We start from the raw sequence: 15,053 nt of genomic DNA on the forward strand, positions 1-15,053 counted from the left end.
CACAACTTGGATAAGCTCGAGAATCAGACCTGCCAAGGTCGGTAAGTTAGGTGCATCCAGCCGAAGCACCACCTTAGGTGTTATTTGCCCCTGGCTAAGCCTATTAGACTGCTACAACAACAATGGAAGCAATCACAAGTTACATAATTCAGGGTCCTCTATGATTTGGTTGTTTTGGATTGGAATAAATACCAAGTATATGGGCTATGGCGCCGTGACTCGCCCCCCCCCCCCTAGTTTTTGTCTAACCTTACTGCTTCATTGTTCTCGATAAAGTTCAAGTCAACTTTATGCCCCAGCAGCTCCCGAATATTGTTCACGCCATACTTAATCATTGTCGGCCGCTCCAAACTAAGACCGAATCCGTACACTCGCATGTCCTTTGGCAGGCCCATGGGCTCTAGCATCTCAGGTCGGAACATACCGCTATTGCCGATCTCTACCCACTTGGCAAGGCCAATATGATATCCGAAAATCTCCATGCTAGGCTCAGTGTAAGGGTTATACGCGGGCTTGAAGCGAAGATTCTCGATGCCGAGTTTCGAGTAAAAGTCCTCTAGGAAGCGCATCAAGCCACCAAGCGTCAGGCCAAAGTCTGCAATTACGCCTTCTATTTGGTGGAATTCAGCGAGATGGGTAGCATCGACAGTTTCGTTGCGGAAGACTCGGTCTATTGAGAAATAGCGAGCAGGCCGGGGATTTTCTGCAAGACGATGCAATGCCCATGTCGATGATGCGGTTGTGTGCGTACGGAGGACCAATTTCAAGCATTCGTCTTCCGACCAATCATACCGATATCCTATTGAGCCGAACTTTCCTTCCTGGTGTACGGCCTTTATGTCGTTGAAGTATTGATTGTAATCGCGTGGCTTTATTGTCGATTGCTCTTTTGTCGCATATAGCTTCCGTGCACCTGCTTCCATTTCATTCATTGCCTTCTCAGCAGATGGATCTTCACGCGGTCGGTCGGCTTTGGGAGGGTCTGAGATGAAGAAGGTATCTTGCATGTCGCGGGCGGGATGTTGTTGAGGCACGAAGAGGGCGTCAAAATTCCAGAAACCCGACTCCACGAATCTGTGATATTTATTAGGCGTTTTCTTCCAAGATAAATAGATTGCACCACTGCTAACTTATCTGTAGGCATTTCTACGAAGCCCTGGTTGAAGAAGAGATTCCGGAACTCAGTTCGGACCTTGTTTAGGGGATGAAGCGCGCCGGCATTCTGTGAAGCTCCTTGGGCGTTAAAATTGTATGGTTTGAAGTTGGCGGTCTCCCATGCACCACTAGCCAGCATATCGGCCGTCAAGTCTGTTACTTCGACGGGAATTTCCTTCGCATACTTGGGGCCCTTATTTACAGTATACGTTATGATCTTGACAATGCTGACTAGCTTGCGCTTCTGAAGCTCTTTCAGCTCTTTTGGATCTTCCACAGTCTTTGTCTCCTGTATCTTTGCTAGCTTCTGCTGGGCTATATCCTGTACGGTGTCGGCGACTGGTACGAGGTTGTTACCGTCCTTTTTGACCCATCTCGCTTTGAAAGCATTGCCTTGTCCTACTTTCGCAGTGAGATCCCCTACTATACTTGGCAGTTGCTTTATCTCAATTTGTCCTTGTTTCTTGACAGCGTCCCAGACTTTGTACTCGTGACTCCCTTCTCTTGCAATCATAGTACCCTCTTCGGTGAGTATGACTTGCTCGGTGTCGTTGGTCTCATATTTTATCATATACCGAGAACTCAAGCGATCCAGGGTGGCTTTTATTTCTGGTTGCGAGACATCGGGAAAGGCTTCATCTGTCTTCAGGGAGGGGTTTTGGTCGAGCTGCTCGAGAACTTCAAGGGCCAGATCGCGGGTGCCGCTATTCGATGCCACCGGTACGGGGCCACGAGTACCTGGCATAATCGTGATTGCGCCCGATTGCGATACTGGAGGAATCAGATGCTGTGCGCCGAGACTGAATCGAGGAAGAATAAGTCGGAGTCAAGGTGTGAACTATGAGTCGATGCGGGGATCTTTGGTGCAGCCACAGTGTGGCGTCAAAATCTGCTGCCTTGGTGCCTTGCTTTGCAAGCTTAAAAGACCCATATCATATTCAACTTCCTGGCCACCTCAGGTTTTCTGACTCAGGCACAACGATATATCGTCACTTGACCACGGTGAAGGCGGAAATACTCAGCCGCAGCGTTCAACATCGGGTGACTGACTCGCTCGTCATTCCTCTTGACTCATGGCATCGAGAATGTGTACATCCCTTCTCCAGCAACACCTGGTCATTCGCCAGGAAGTCAAACTTTAGATGTCCTTTTAGAGCCATCGGCCCGTGTATCCATCTGAGTCTTATAGAGGTCAAATCGCGTGCCAGCCCCGCACGACTCGCGGGGTCCTGATCAAGGCTAACAGGCATGACTTTTGTTATCTATTACTTCTATGCCCCGAGTGCTACAGTTCACTCCAAAACGTGTTTCCCGCAAGGATTTCGACGCGGGTCATGAAATTGACATGCTCGAGCGTGGAGCAGACGAGGACGAATACAATTCGAATACGCACGAGGTCGATCTGCGCCAATACTGCACTAGGAAAATCAGACTCCTCGCAGATTGCCAAGACGGTAGGTTTTCATCGAATTGGATAGGTTGCTTGTGTTAGATTGAGTTCTGTGTATACATCTAACTGTTACTGAAACGACATCAACACATGTAGAAACACCCGGATATATCGACCGTCTACCGGGTATCCCCACTTGTGATCTCAAAGGCGCCACACGAGGCCTGCAGGGTTCATACGAGCAGTTTCATTCGAATTGTTAGGCTGACTAGCTATACATACAATCTTCAAGATACCCTGGTGCGGCGGTGGGCCCTCAGATCGCACAAGATTGCGTTTGCCCTGGGCTGTTCTGGAGAGTCCTTTGGCCCGCATCGCTCCACACCACTTCGGCTTCAAGTAGCTGTGCCGCAACGCCTATCGCGACCTTTTAAGATCTACCAAAAATACTAATGTCATGCATACGCAAGCCCCTCAGTGGCCCAGACGTGGATCGTTAACATGGATCAGTCCAAAGCCTTACAGGGCGTATGTTGCGGACATTTCTTATTGACCACGTTTCGTTTGCGCATAGCGCGCGCAGATACACTGCTCCCGACTTAGTGGTACCAGCAGCCACTATCACTGGAGGCTTGGACCTACACGACTCCGATGGCTGTCACGGCCGTGAATGGTCACGGTTTGCCTTGAGACTGGCATGGAGTTATACGCTCTAGAGATCAGGAGAACGACCCAGCCATCCAGTCGTGCCACCCAATCGGAACGACAGATCCTTCTGTAAGTGATGGACCGCACACTATAGACAATACCTACGGCTGTATGCCCATTGGCTCTGGGGCAAGGAATCACACGTATAGTCGGATCGTGGCTTGGTCTATTTCAGGGTGATCACATCATAAGAATATGTGGGTAGGGCTGTATCCCGAAGTATGATGATGGTCCAGACTATCTTTACTGTGTTGGACGCCTCGTGTCCGATACTTGATAATTAATAGGCTGCCTCCTCAGTACATTCCTTTTATACTCTGTGTCTCTTTTCTGAATCCACTTCCCATCTTCTTTCTCATAATTGTCTTAATCGGAATCTCGTCCACTGTCAGAAAGGATGCTTGGTTTACTGGCTGGGATATTTGTCCTGGCTCGCATACTCTATGCCATATTCTACAAAAGCTATATATGGGAGACGAAATCTTCAGGTGGGGAGAAATATGAGCAGATAACTGCTGTTCATCCTCGTCATCCGTTGTTATTAGGTTTCGACTTCGCTCTATCAAACCTTCGAGCAAATCAAAGAAATGCCTATCTCGAACACGCTCAGACCGCTTTCCGAATTCTGGGGAATACCTGGACCACAAGATCCCTGGGAACATCGATGATTGAGTCGATCGAACCCGAGAATTTAAAAGCAGTATTTCATGCAGACTTTCCCACGTGGCAGCAGGGCAATTTCCGGATCAAAACATTCAGACCTCTGCTCGGATATGGGATTCTCTCTGCGAATGGTCGAGCCTGGGAGCACTCACGAGCGTTGATCAAATCCGCTTTCAAGAGCTATACAGCGGATTCCACTATCTACGAAAAGCATATTCAAAATCTAGTCGCTAGTCTACCAAGATCATCTGCAGAGGTCGTAGACCTGCAACCGTACTTCCTAAGGCTTACCATGGACATCTCAACGGACGTTTTGTTCGGAACCTCAGTGTTCAGTCTCCTGCCGGGGTCTGCGGACTTTGCTGATGCTTACGAGATTGTGAAAGATAACATCTTCAAAGACATGCAGGTATATCCACTCGGCTGGCTTCGAGACCACCGGGAAGCCAGGGCAGCGACTAAGGTTGTCCACGATTTCGTTGACGGATTCATAGAGAAGGCCCTGGCTTCTGCGGACGCTATCAACGAAGAAGAGGACCAAGGCCGTCGCTACAAATTTCTCAGGCAAATGGCGACAGAGCTCGAAGACAGGACTAAGCTGCGAATGGAGCTCCTCAGCCTCCTCCTCGCCGGTCGCGATACCACAGCAGCTCTCGTATCCAACATGCTCTACATTCTTGCACAACGCGAGGATATCAGGCGAAAAGTCCAGGCCGAGGTGGCTTCGCTTTCCGGTCGCTTCCCGCGTATTGATGACCTGAAGCGCCTGCAATACCTCAATTGCACGGTCAAAGAATGTTCGTCCCCCTGCTGAACCACTGCCCTACACCCCTTGTCGCATCAATATCAGGTCACAAGACTAACAGCCACAACAGCCCTCCGCCTTCATCCTGTGACGCCTATCAACTCCCGCACCGCCGCCACCGACACAACTCTGCCTACTGGCGGCGGTGTGTCCGGCACATCCCCAGTCTTTGTGCCCGCAGGCACACAGTTTGTGACCAGCGTACACGCCCTGCACCGGCGTGAAGACCTCTGGGGGCCCGATGCCGCGGCTTTCAAGCCGGAGCGGTGGGCAAACAATACGCCTGCCCCCTGGCACTATATGCCGTTTCTGGGCGGCCCAAGACAGTGTCCTGGACAGGGGCTCGCACTGAATATTACTCTATTTACGGTAGCGAGGCTACTGCAAATATACGAGGACATATTGCCTGCCCGTAGCGAGCCGTGGCAGGGCGCTATTGCGGTGACTTGCTGGAATGCGAATGGAGCCAAAGTGAGACTTGTGCCTAAAGATAGGACGTAGGAGGCAGAGATGTCACGCGCATATGTCATGGTTTTGTTTGCCTTTTCTGGAAAATGTGGGTATACTGGGTGTTGGTTGTTGGGTAGGACAAACCCCTGTCAACAGATGTCGGTGAGTCTGACAGTGCTCGTGGCAGGGTTGCAGACATGGTACCCGAGCCCTCCTTTTATCTGTTGCTGTGGTGCTGGACACAATTTTTGCTTATGTCTGTATCACTTTTGATTTCTTGCTTTTGTAACAAGTGACGCGCAATCGACGTATACATATACAATATTGATCAGACTCGATTAATCCAAATGAACACCGTTCAACGCCAGGCTTGATTTAATTTAAAACACTCGGAGATGCCGACGCTGCCAAAGAAGCATTATTGATAAGCTCGTGGCAATGTCAGACAACCAATGGCTTATCATTTTTTGATATCGCCGAAGAACACGACTTGCACCGTCACATCGTCTCTAACATATCTGCTGATCGGGCTGTATGTGCCGATCACGCCGCAGAACAGTGCCCTTCTACTACCTCCAAATGCGTTCTTGACTAGATGCGTGGCTGCGTTGCTGTCTTCAACCACAAAATGTTCAGGTGTTGCTCTCCAAGTAATGAACCTCGAGTCTTCATCTTCTCTTTCGAATGCTGGCCTTCTCTCGAATTTTGATCTTGGTAGTTTAGTTGGACCTGATGGGTCAATTTTCCCTTGCTTGACCGCTGCCGCCCATCGAGAGACACATTCTACTGCATCTTCAGAAGTAATGTGATCCCATAGGCCATCTGAAGCAAGAATAATAAAGTCGCCGTTGCCAACTGTTGTCGAGGTAACTTCTGGCTCTGCAGTAAAATAAGGCGGGGTCTTGTTCTTCTCGATACTTTTTTGAGCCCAGAACTGTTCAAATGAGGTAGTCTGCTCAGCGTTTGTCCACTTGCCTCGCGAGTCTCCAAATGCACGAGACAATGCCCAGCCGAGTAAGCGACCATTTTTCGGATTGATCATTTCCGGCTCGTTTGGGTGAAGTTCAGTGAGACGTTTAATTTCGTCAGGATTGAAACCATTCTGATCCACGGACAAGGGCTCGCATGTATGTACAGTACTGTTAGGTTTGCTACGTCCAAGTACTGCGCGAGAGTCTCCAGTGCATGCGGTATGGAGTGTAGATGTGCTAGGCTCGTATGCAGAAAAGATGGCACACGAGCCAGCAATCGCAGGGGCAAGAGCGGATATTGATTCAGAGAACGTGGCAGACGTATTAGGAGCTATAGCACGTCGAGCGTATGCAAATATGTCATCGTCGAGATGTGTGAACGCCTGCTTGATAGCCGATACAGTCTTCGACAGAGGGGACGACTCTGGAAGGGCGTTCAGATGTGTCGATACATAGGGGATTAAGGACTCTCGAAGGACAGCAGACGTCGCCCAACCACTTCGGGGAACAACGTTAGCTATGCACACATAGAGATTGAAGATGTATTCGAGTTCTTACGCATGTCCGTCATATACACCCCAGTAGTACCAAGGATCCTTGCCAATTCCTCGTGCTGGGCCATGTGACAAGTTGTCTTCTACTGGGCTGTTGCTGGCAAGTCTGACAGTATAAAAAGAGCCACCGGTCCCTATCGCAAAGGTGGATTGGTTTTCCTCTGCAGAGAGCTTCGCCGTGGCCTCCTTCAGGTCGAGTGCGGGTACGACCGCTGGAATCGGAGCTGGTGCGAGTATAGAGGGATTGCTGCTCTTTGTGTAGATATAAGCAAGGGCACCTGCTGATATACCTCCTATTATGATAGACCCTAGGCCTATTTCTGCGTGTACAGGTTGAAGATGCTGAGGTCTAGGTGGGTATTTGAAACGTAGATTTCGACGGAGGGCGCGAGCGACAGGTCTATTGAACATGACGATTGATATGCCTTTTGGAAGCGTGGAGGCTGTCTCAGTATCGGGTTTATACTCCGTGAGACTTTTTGCGATCTTGGATGGGTTGGAAGATTGAAAGACGCCACTGAGGTGATATCGTCAGTCTGGCCTACTGAAGTCGCGACGTCAACGCCGGAGTCAGGGTCCGAGGGTCCGAGGGTCCGGGCGCGACAGTTTGTACCTGCATGACTCGCGTATGTAGACGTGCATATTGTTTCGAATTGTTTGTAAATTGTTTGTACATGCTACAAATCTATGAATCCGGGTATATCATAATCACGCCCCCAATAACTCCAGACATGCAGAATATCGAGCCTGTTAGGCCATGACTCGCCTGACTTCTTCGCTGTCTATGTGTACGACCCTCACGCCTTGTTTCTCTATCTCGGCATAACAGTTTTCCAACCTTTCCTGGTCCACAGCTTTCGTTCCCTCTCTGATGATGTATGTCTCGAATCCCTCCTTTACACTATCCAGTGCTGTATACTTGACGCAATAGTCCGCAGCTAGACCCACGCAGTACACATGGGTGACCCCTTTCGCTCTCAGCAAGTCTGCAGCCTCACTCTTCGCTACGCCAAATGGATCGCAGAACACACTGTACATTTCCAATCGAGCATCCTGGCCCTTCCTTACCACTTGAACGTTGGACACATCAAGCTCTGATACGAACTGGTTGCCAAGGGTGCCTTGAATGCAATGGTCTGGCCAGACACGCGAGACCTGTGTTTGGGACGGGTTGAGCGGATTTGTGATTGTAATAGTGCTTTCAAAGGGTACGTTGTTGGGTGGTGCATGCTGTGAGGCGAAGGAGATGTGGTTTGGAGGATGATCATCTTTTGTTGCGATGCGCAAGGCGAATGAAGGTGAGGAGAGGAGGGTATTGATAAGGGGAATGATGGTGCGGCCATCTGACACTTGAAGAGCACCGGACTGAGACTTAAAGTTAGAGACGGCTGTACTGGGGTGATGTGTGCACAAACTGGTGGGCAGAAGTCTTCTTGCATATCGATGACAAGTAGAGCTGGGACAAATGCATTTGAGGATGCCATTATAGAAGTGAAGATTGCAGTGTTCAAAGGGAGTGAGAACAAGTGGTGGCTTGATATTAATACTAGTGTTCCTCTGATATCAGCGCCTCTGTTTGTGAGTACGAGGATAGTTACATGTTAGTGTGAATGATGTATCGAAGAAGTGAATGAAGTCAAGGTTCCGCGTCTATCGATAGCCCAGTCCCACTATCATTCATAGAGGCGTCTATGTGGGGTATTTCCTGTACCGACGCGAAATATCTCAGAACATCCGAATGCTTTCAACGACCCACAGCTCAATGTTCGCGTCGCCTTGCACTCAATGTAATTAATTGTATATTCTCATCACCTCATCGACTCCTCCACGCCCGCCCCCGCCCTCTCCTTTGATGTGTGGCATCTTTGTTTCTTTGAGCGCTACAGCTCCTCCCGCAAAACCTAATGCTGACATCAGTGAGTTGTTGCGCCGGCGCGGTCCAGACAGCGTGGAAGATCATGTGGTGACTATACCGAACGAAAATTTTACACTGTACGCGTATTTCTTGACAACAGTTCTCTCACTTCGGGGATCCGATATCGTGGCCCAGCCACTCGTCGACAGGGCTTCTGGGTCTGTTCTCTGCTGGAATGGAGAAGCGTGGAGCATACGTGATGAGATAGTGGCCGAGAGTGACACAACCAAAGTATTCCAGTCCCTTTTAGCAGCAAGTCTGGCAAATGCGAGAGCTCGAGCAACCACTGATGATCACAACGATGCCATATTGGGCGTCCTGTCGTCTGTACGCGGGCCTTATGCACTGGTATTCTACGACGCTGCCAGTGGCCGCCTGTACTTCGGTCGAGACTGCCTTGGTCGCCGATCTCTGCTCTATTGTTCTGACACTGTAGGTGAGATTACAATATCTAGCTTGACCGACAGTCAATTTTCAGGCCGCTTTCATGAAGTCGAAGCCGACGGCCTTCGTGTCATAGATTTATCAAGACCGTCAAAGGAGTTTGTCATTAACCGTATTCCATATGACCACAAGTCAGACTCGCCGCAGGTTGTGGTTCTATACCCACACAAATGCATCATATGCTAACATATATGTCAGAAACTTCCATTCGGACCCCTCAACAAGGCTCACCCAACTGCAGATCAAACTCTCTCTGCTCTCACGATCGCGTCAGCCCCGGTACACGATCTGGAGCGTGTCTTACGTCAATCTTTGAGTTTGCGTGTGCAGAAGATTAAGGCCGGTCCTTCTGTCGAGGCTGATACAGGCCAGTGTATTCTAGCGATTTTGTTTTCAGGGGGGCTTGATTGCTCTGTAATTGCCAGAATGACTCATGATTTACTGGATGAATCAGAGCCTGTCGATCTCCTCAATGTAGCATTCCACAATCCTCGGACTCATAAACCTGCCGAGCCGGGTCAGGAACTCACCAAAACATCATACGAGCTGTGTCCTGACCGCCTCACTGGCCGAAAAACATTTGCTGAACTACAGCGTGTATGTCCGAGCCGCACCTGGCGTTTTGTGGCCATCAATATCCCATACGAAGATACACTATCTCATCGCGAGCTGGTGAAGAAGCTCATGCAGCCACATAATACCGAGATGGATCTATCGATCTCTTACGCTCTATACTTTGCGTCCAGAGGTATTGGCACCGCGTACAACTCTAACGGTTCCGTCATACAAGACTATTCGACCTCTGCGCGGGTACTCCTCTCGGGACTGGGCGCCGATGAGTTATTCGGAGGATATCAGCGTCACGCGACAGCGTATTCTCGATCAGGCTTTCCAGGGCTACTGGATGAGCTTGAGCTGGATGTCAATCGCCTCGGTAAACGCAATCTTGGCCGCGATGATAGAGTTATATCGCATTGGGGCAAGGAAGCTAGGTTTCCCTATCTTGACGAAGACGTAATGAGTTGGGCTCTTTCGGCTCCAATATGGCAGAAGTGTGGATTTGGTCTTCCGGAGAGCCCATCGTCGGAAGATCAAGCCCTGGAGCCTGGAAAATTGGTATTACGGCTTCTTGCAGCGAGACTAGGCATGACCGGCGTTGCATCTGAGAAGAAGCGGGCGGTAGGCTCTACTTGCTGTTGGATCAAAGACAAAGCTGATCAGGCAGATTCAATTCGGTGCAAGGACGGCGAAGATGGAGAACAACAAAAGCAAAGGCACCCATGTGCTGTCATGAAAGCCACTCAACTCTGTAAGTGCCCATATGTCTCATAGGTCTCGGCGTTTGGTGGTTAGCGATGATGACGGGCGAAATTCGCCAGCAGATACTTGTGAGGTAAAAGTTCATCTCATGACGGTGTGTATGTTCCTGCACTCTGTGTTTTCGACTCTCGTCAGTCAACCGGGTGAGGGAAATCCGCTGTTGTGGGAATTGACATACCTATGATCCAGAAAAGGCAAGTCTGAGCTACATCCTAATCAAACGGCAGCGGATTTGACCGTGATTGTCATGAAGATGCAAATAATTAGTTTTGTTTGCCTGTGTTGACTGACACGTAAACTTCGAATGTGTCACAGAAGCAACGAAACCATGCCATCCATGTGCGGCCTATCACTGCAAGTCACTGCAAGACACTGCAACTAGCAGATACCAGAATGAGCTGGAGGCTCCTATCATGATGAGGTACTTCAAGACCTTCCTTTCGCGTAAGTGTTGTACTAGTAAAGTATGCCTAGTAATGTCTGATTTTGTTATAGGAAGCGAAGTGTTTGAGATGCACAATACCTAGCTGGTTCCCGTTTGTATGGAACCTTCATTACCTACTTACCTTAAAGCTCACGCGAGATGGGAGTATATCTAGGTGTGACCCTGGTGTTGCCATTGATAGCCTCCAGTATAAGTGCCAGAAGCACAACAGTAAGCTCAGCATGGTCCCTTGATCATGCAACATTCGCCTAATTTCTCTCATCAAAGTGCAATGTATCCGACCTTCACTGCTGCTCTGACCATTGCTGACTATCCCCAAATACCAGACAGAGTCCTTGGGGATATTGCCAGTGGCACGAAATCAAGTGTCTGGTCAAATGCACTACCTATGGAGGCGCATTGGAAAACGAAGGGTCACACTACTTTGTTTGATCGGAAGTTTGTTGTTCAGATGGTCGAGGGAAGTGGTCTATAGGTATAAGCAACATACGTGCGATACCTTCAGATAGCCAAATGCGCCATCTTCAAGCCTCTCCATCGTCTTCTTCTTGCCTCTATCACATGCTCGTACACGTTCTATCATGGCGTGCTGATATGTACCGGTATTTTAGCGTGTCGACCCCGACTTCCATTACTAGCTCCGATTCCTATCTTATCTCCTTGAACTACTACTCTACTAGGTAATAGTTCGTGATACAGCGACAGTCTCAAATCATCTGAATGGCGACGCTCCCGCGGCCTTTGCGACTGTCTTCTTCCCCTCAGACACAACTTCAACCTCCTTGAAGACCACAGACCCTATCAACGGTCTCCCACCATGTCCCAACGACTCGAAAAAGCCCTTGCGGCAATCGATGCTGCCCACTCAAACGACCCGACCAAGACGATCATCAACGGCGAAGCAGTCCCATACGAGCTACTTTACGCACAGAAGATGACCAAGTACCTGCACCAGCTAAGCTCTACGCCCTCGGAAGAGCTCCAACTCGCGATCCGCGCACAGCACTTCCGCCGATGGGAAGTCCCGCGCTCATCCTACCCAATGACGAAGATAGGCTACCACAGTTGGCGGACATACCTCAAGAAACGACAAGCCGAGCTTGTGGCGCCGATCTGTCGCGATGCGGAATACAGCAAGGAGTCGGTGGAGCGCATCGAGGCTCTGATCAAGAAGGAGGGCTTGAACAAGGGCGAGGAAGAGGTGCAGATTCTGGAAGATGTGGCGTGCTTGGTGTTTCTGGACGATCAGTTTGATGAGTTTGAGAAGGAGCATGATGAGGACAAGATTGTGGGCATTCTGCGGAAGACGTGGGGGAAGATGGGGTCGCTGGGAAGAAGCGCGGCGTTGGAGATGCAGATGAGTGGGAGGGCGAAGGAGTTGGTTGGGAAGGCGCTTGAGGGGAATTGATGGTTTGGTAAGGATAGCATCATGAGGGATCAGAGTAACATTGACGGTTGAAGCTTCTCTCAACCTGACTGATGGTGTGAATATGCGATGTCAGCCAATCCATCGAACATGTGTCAGTCCCAGGATAGCGGTTAAATCCAGTTCTAGAGTTATCACTAAAATGATCCAGCCGACGAATACTACGAGTAGTTGCCAATATATACTCTATTCATTACGTGGTTAGTGACAGACCACTGCAAGCTCTTACCAGCATCGACCTGGCCAAGCGAACAGAAATGACCAACCAGCAGAACTAATATCAAAAGCTCAAAACTTGCGTAAAGAATGGACTCGCTTCCGGAAGCCTCTTGCACAAGAAATCCGGCGCGTACGACTCCAACTTCTCCGTCTCGTAGTTCCCCGTCGCCACCGCAACGACTCTGCACCCGGTCTCCTTCGCACACTGGATGTCTAGCGGCGTGTCCCCGACGATGGTGACATCCGAAGGCGCGACTGGGATCCCGTGTCGAGCCTGCATCTTCCGTATTGAGTCCAGCACCAGCGCGGACCGGTGCTCGTGCGCGTCACCAAAGGACGAGATCTCTAGGTCGAAGATATCTGTGGGGAGACCTGCGGCAGAGATCTTGAGCAGTGCATTCTCGCGCGAATTGCCGGTCAGCAGACCGATTGAGACTCGTCGGCCGAATTTGTCGCGCTGTTGGGGAAGCCACTTGAGTGCCTCGGACACTTGCGGGCAGGCAATTGAGGTGAAGCCCTTTCCAAGTGATTCTCGGAGGTACGAGGGGTGCAGCTCGAAAAACTTGGTCATCAATGGCTGGATCTCATCCTCGCCGAAGCCGTGGTAGCTTAAGATGGCGCGCAGCAGTGATCTATCGGTCACACCATGGAGGTTGATATCCGTGTTTTCGTTGTTGATGTCTTTGCCTGTGATGTCACTGACGCAGCGATAGTAAGCGTCGATACTCAGGTCTTCAGAGCGGCAGAGCGTGCCGTCGACGTCGAAGAGAACGAACATGTCTGCCTCGGCAGCGTGTGGCCAGGCGAGGACACGGAGGAGCTCTCTCGATCCAGTGAATGAGGTGCGGCCGTGAAGGAAGCGATGATTGTCGACGATGTAGCACTGGCCGGGCTCGAGTGAAACAGCAAAGGCGTGCTTGTAGACTATATCGCTGAGCTTCTTGAAGTTCTCAACGAGAGATGCTGACATCTGAATGCCGTCGTCGAACCGGAAACGTACTATATCAGTTTTCTCGTCGTAGATGGGCCTTGGCTGAAAGGTGCCGTTGTCAGCTTTGAAGCTAGAGTATTTAGCACAGGTGATGAGGCTGTATAGGAGCGGCTCATGTTGGCGAATGTAGTCGAGAGCTTGGCGTGTATCTACGAGCGCTGATTCGCCCCCAGTTTCGGATTTGACCTTCAGTGTAGTCATGAGCACTGGATTGGGACTTAGCTAAGCTACGACGTCATAATTCGAAGGTACAAAGGAGTACTGACAACGTGGGGGTTCATCCCATCCACTACGATCGGTGTGGAAGAATAGTTCTAAGTACCAGCGTTAGTCACTCAGAGGCGTTAGTTAGATGGTCGGTCGAATCTACCTTGATTGCTATACCCTTTGCCTTCTAGGCCTGGAGCACAACGGATGTTACTGACTCCTCTTCCACCTGCCAGCTCATTGCGAGGCCGAGCAATTGTGCCCAAATTCTCTCCGAGAGCAACGAGTTTGTCTTCATCACAATTTTGGAGAAAGACCATTCCATCGCGATAGAATGCCTTTCTGATTCCGTCAAGATCAAGTGTGTCATGAAAATCAGGGGTATAGAACCCTCGGAGGCAGTCCTTGACGTCCATTGTTGTGCTTATATACAAGATATTGAATGTCAGGGTTTTAGTAATACCCTAGGAATTATGAAAGGGGATAATGTTACTGATAACTGGGATATATACCGGAGCCTTTGACCATCCGTCCCATATTATATACTCTGCACCTAAATGGGATGTCCAACTTGTTGAAATCCAATGGAAAGGTGGCCAACGAGCAAACCACCTTCTTCATCCGTTCGACCATCCGACTATTACGTTGAGGCGTTCGAGCTCGCTACTTGCTTTGCCCGATCGCCATAGCCCGTCCTATTCTGCATTACCAGGGTAGACGAGGGTATTGTCTTGAAAATCCAATGAACTGCCAGGATATCGTACTGCCGTGCGCCATTGATAGGTTTTCTCTGAGCGAGATCCAGTTGGCGATAGAGCTTATGCTAGTGAGCAGGTAATTTTCCCGTTTGTATGGTCTTAGAATGAGATTCGCGGGACTATACGACGAAAACATTCGTCATAGTCGTTCACTTCGTCTAAAGATCAAGAGAAGCGCAACCGATCGGACGGAATGTACCCCACGTCCCGGACGAAGTTCAGCTAACGATTGACCTGCACATGCAGCTTGATTTCGAGGGGGGAAACAGACCATCATAGCCCATCAAAGAGCCATCATGAGCCTGTAACCACCCGGTTGGGGCAGCACTATTCCATACTAGAACTTGCTCCTGAGGTCTTAATAGCCCATCCGTTCCCGAAGACCTAGTCGTCATAGTCATGATGTCGATTTGCAGGGTCACTCATAATAGCTTGTACAAATGCCGATAATAGCATGCCTGGAATAGAGCTAAATGTAGACCGGGGGCGAACGTTTCGAGCGGGCCGTTCTGTACCCCCTTTCCTGTGGTTCATCTTCGCGCTGGTCTCAACGGTTATGCCGAATTAGGTGATCTGTAGCGAATGAACAGAGCTCGGAGTGGATGCCAAAGTCCTGCTGGATGTGTCAGCTA

At 49.9% G+C, this 15,053-nt stretch overlaps 8 protein-coding genes across 8 annotated transcripts; 4 read left to right on the forward strand and 4 right to left on the reverse strand.

Annotated features, from left to right (window-relative positions):
- Nucleotides 1-151: 151 nt before the first annotated feature.
- Nucleotides 152-2,103, reverse strand: EJ05DRAFT_471150 (uncharacterized protein). Its single transcript, XM_033742959.1, has 2 exons — nucleotides 1,131-2,103; nucleotides 152-1,074 (listed from the first exon to the last, which is right to left on the reverse strand). The coding sequence occupies exons 1-2, from the start codon at nucleotides 1,898-1,900 to the stop codon at nucleotides 234-236; spliced, it is 1,611 nt and encodes a 536-aa protein (XP_033595176.1). The 5' UTR covers nucleotides 1,901-2,103; the 3' UTR covers nucleotides 152-233.
- Nucleotides 2,104-3,650: 1,547 nt separating this feature from the next.
- EJ05DRAFT_524892 (n-alkane-inducible cytochrome P450) lies at nucleotides 3,651-5,441 on the forward strand (the record flags this gene model as incomplete). Its single annotated transcript, XM_033748831.1, has 3 exons — nucleotides 3,651-3,741; nucleotides 3,799-4,713; nucleotides 4,792-5,441. 3 exons carry the CDS (start codon nucleotides 3,651-3,653, stop codon nucleotides 5,220-5,222), a joined length of 1,437 nt encoding a protein of 478 aa, XP_033595177.1. The 3' UTR covers nucleotides 5,223-5,441.
- A 202-nt stretch (nucleotides 5,442-5,643) lies between these two features.
- Nucleotides 5,644-6,903, reverse strand: EJ05DRAFT_417542 (protein serine/threonine phosphatase 2C; the record flags this gene model as incomplete). The annotated part of the gene is made up of 2 exons (XM_033741445.1): nucleotides 5,644-6,640; nucleotides 6,701-6,903. Coding segments are annotated over 2 exons (1,200 nt in total), but the record flags the coding sequence as incomplete, so codon positions are not given.
- Nucleotides 6,904-7,362: 459 nt separating this feature from the next.
- EJ05DRAFT_471159 (Isochorismatase hydrolase) lies at nucleotides 7,363-8,332 on the reverse strand. Its single transcript, XM_033742960.1, has 2 exons — nucleotides 8,112-8,332; nucleotides 7,363-8,061 (listed from the first exon to the last, which is right to left on the reverse strand). The coding sequence occupies exons 1-2, from the start codon at nucleotides 8,178-8,180 to the stop codon at nucleotides 7,447-7,449; spliced, it is 684 nt and encodes a 227-aa protein (XP_033595179.1). The 5' UTR covers nucleotides 8,181-8,332; the 3' UTR covers nucleotides 7,363-7,446.
- Nucleotides 8,333-8,548: 216 nt separating this feature from the next.
- On the forward strand, nucleotides 8,549-10,387 carry EJ05DRAFT_505777 (uncharacterized protein; the record flags this gene model as incomplete). Its single annotated transcript, XM_033747735.1, has 2 exons — nucleotides 8,549-9,202; nucleotides 9,254-10,387. 2 exons carry the CDS (start codon nucleotides 8,549-8,551, stop codon nucleotides 10,385-10,387), a joined length of 1,788 nt encoding a protein of 595 aa, XP_033595180.1.
- Nucleotides 10,388-10,791: 404 nt separating this feature from the next.
- EJ05DRAFT_267273 (uncharacterized protein) lies at nucleotides 10,792-11,465 on the forward strand. The gene is made up of 3 exons (XM_033740319.1): nucleotides 10,792-10,819; nucleotides 10,871-11,030; nucleotides 11,147-11,465. Exons 2-3 carry the CDS (start codon nucleotides 10,959-10,961, stop codon nucleotides 11,327-11,329), a joined length of 255 nt encoding a protein of 84 aa, XP_033595181.1. The 5' UTR covers nucleotides 10,792-10,819; nucleotides 10,871-10,958; the 3' UTR covers nucleotides 11,330-11,465.
- Nucleotide 11,466: 1 nt separating this feature from the next.
- EJ05DRAFT_267153 (uncharacterized protein) lies at nucleotides 11,467-12,474 on the forward strand. The gene has a single exon (XM_033740318.1). It carries the CDS (start codon nucleotides 11,638-11,640, stop codon nucleotides 12,226-12,228), a length of 591 nt encoding a protein of 196 aa, XP_033595182.1. The 5' UTR covers nucleotides 11,467-11,637; the 3' UTR covers nucleotides 12,229-12,474.
- Nucleotides 12,475-12,526: 52 nt separating this feature from the next.
- Nucleotides 12,527-14,079, reverse strand: EJ05DRAFT_446275 (putative haloacid dehalogenase-like hydrolase; the record flags this gene model as incomplete). The annotated part of the gene is made up of 3 exons (XM_033742225.1): nucleotides 12,527-13,662; nucleotides 13,723-13,770; nucleotides 13,827-14,079. The coding sequence occupies 3 exons, from the start codon at nucleotides 14,077-14,079 to the stop codon at nucleotides 12,527-12,529; spliced, it is 1,437 nt and encodes a 478-aa protein (XP_033595183.1).
- Between the last annotated feature and the right edge of the window lie 974 nt (nucleotides 14,080-15,053).

The sequence above is a fragment of the Pseudovirgaria hyperparasitica genome (genome assembly GCF_010093815.1).
Source record: "Pseudovirgaria hyperparasitica strain CBS 121739 unplaced genomic scaffold EJ05scaffold_33, whole genome shotgun sequence".
Taxonomy (NCBI): Eukaryota; Fungi; Ascomycota; class Dothideomycetes; order Acrospermales; family Acrospermaceae; genus Pseudovirgaria; species Pseudovirgaria hyperparasitica.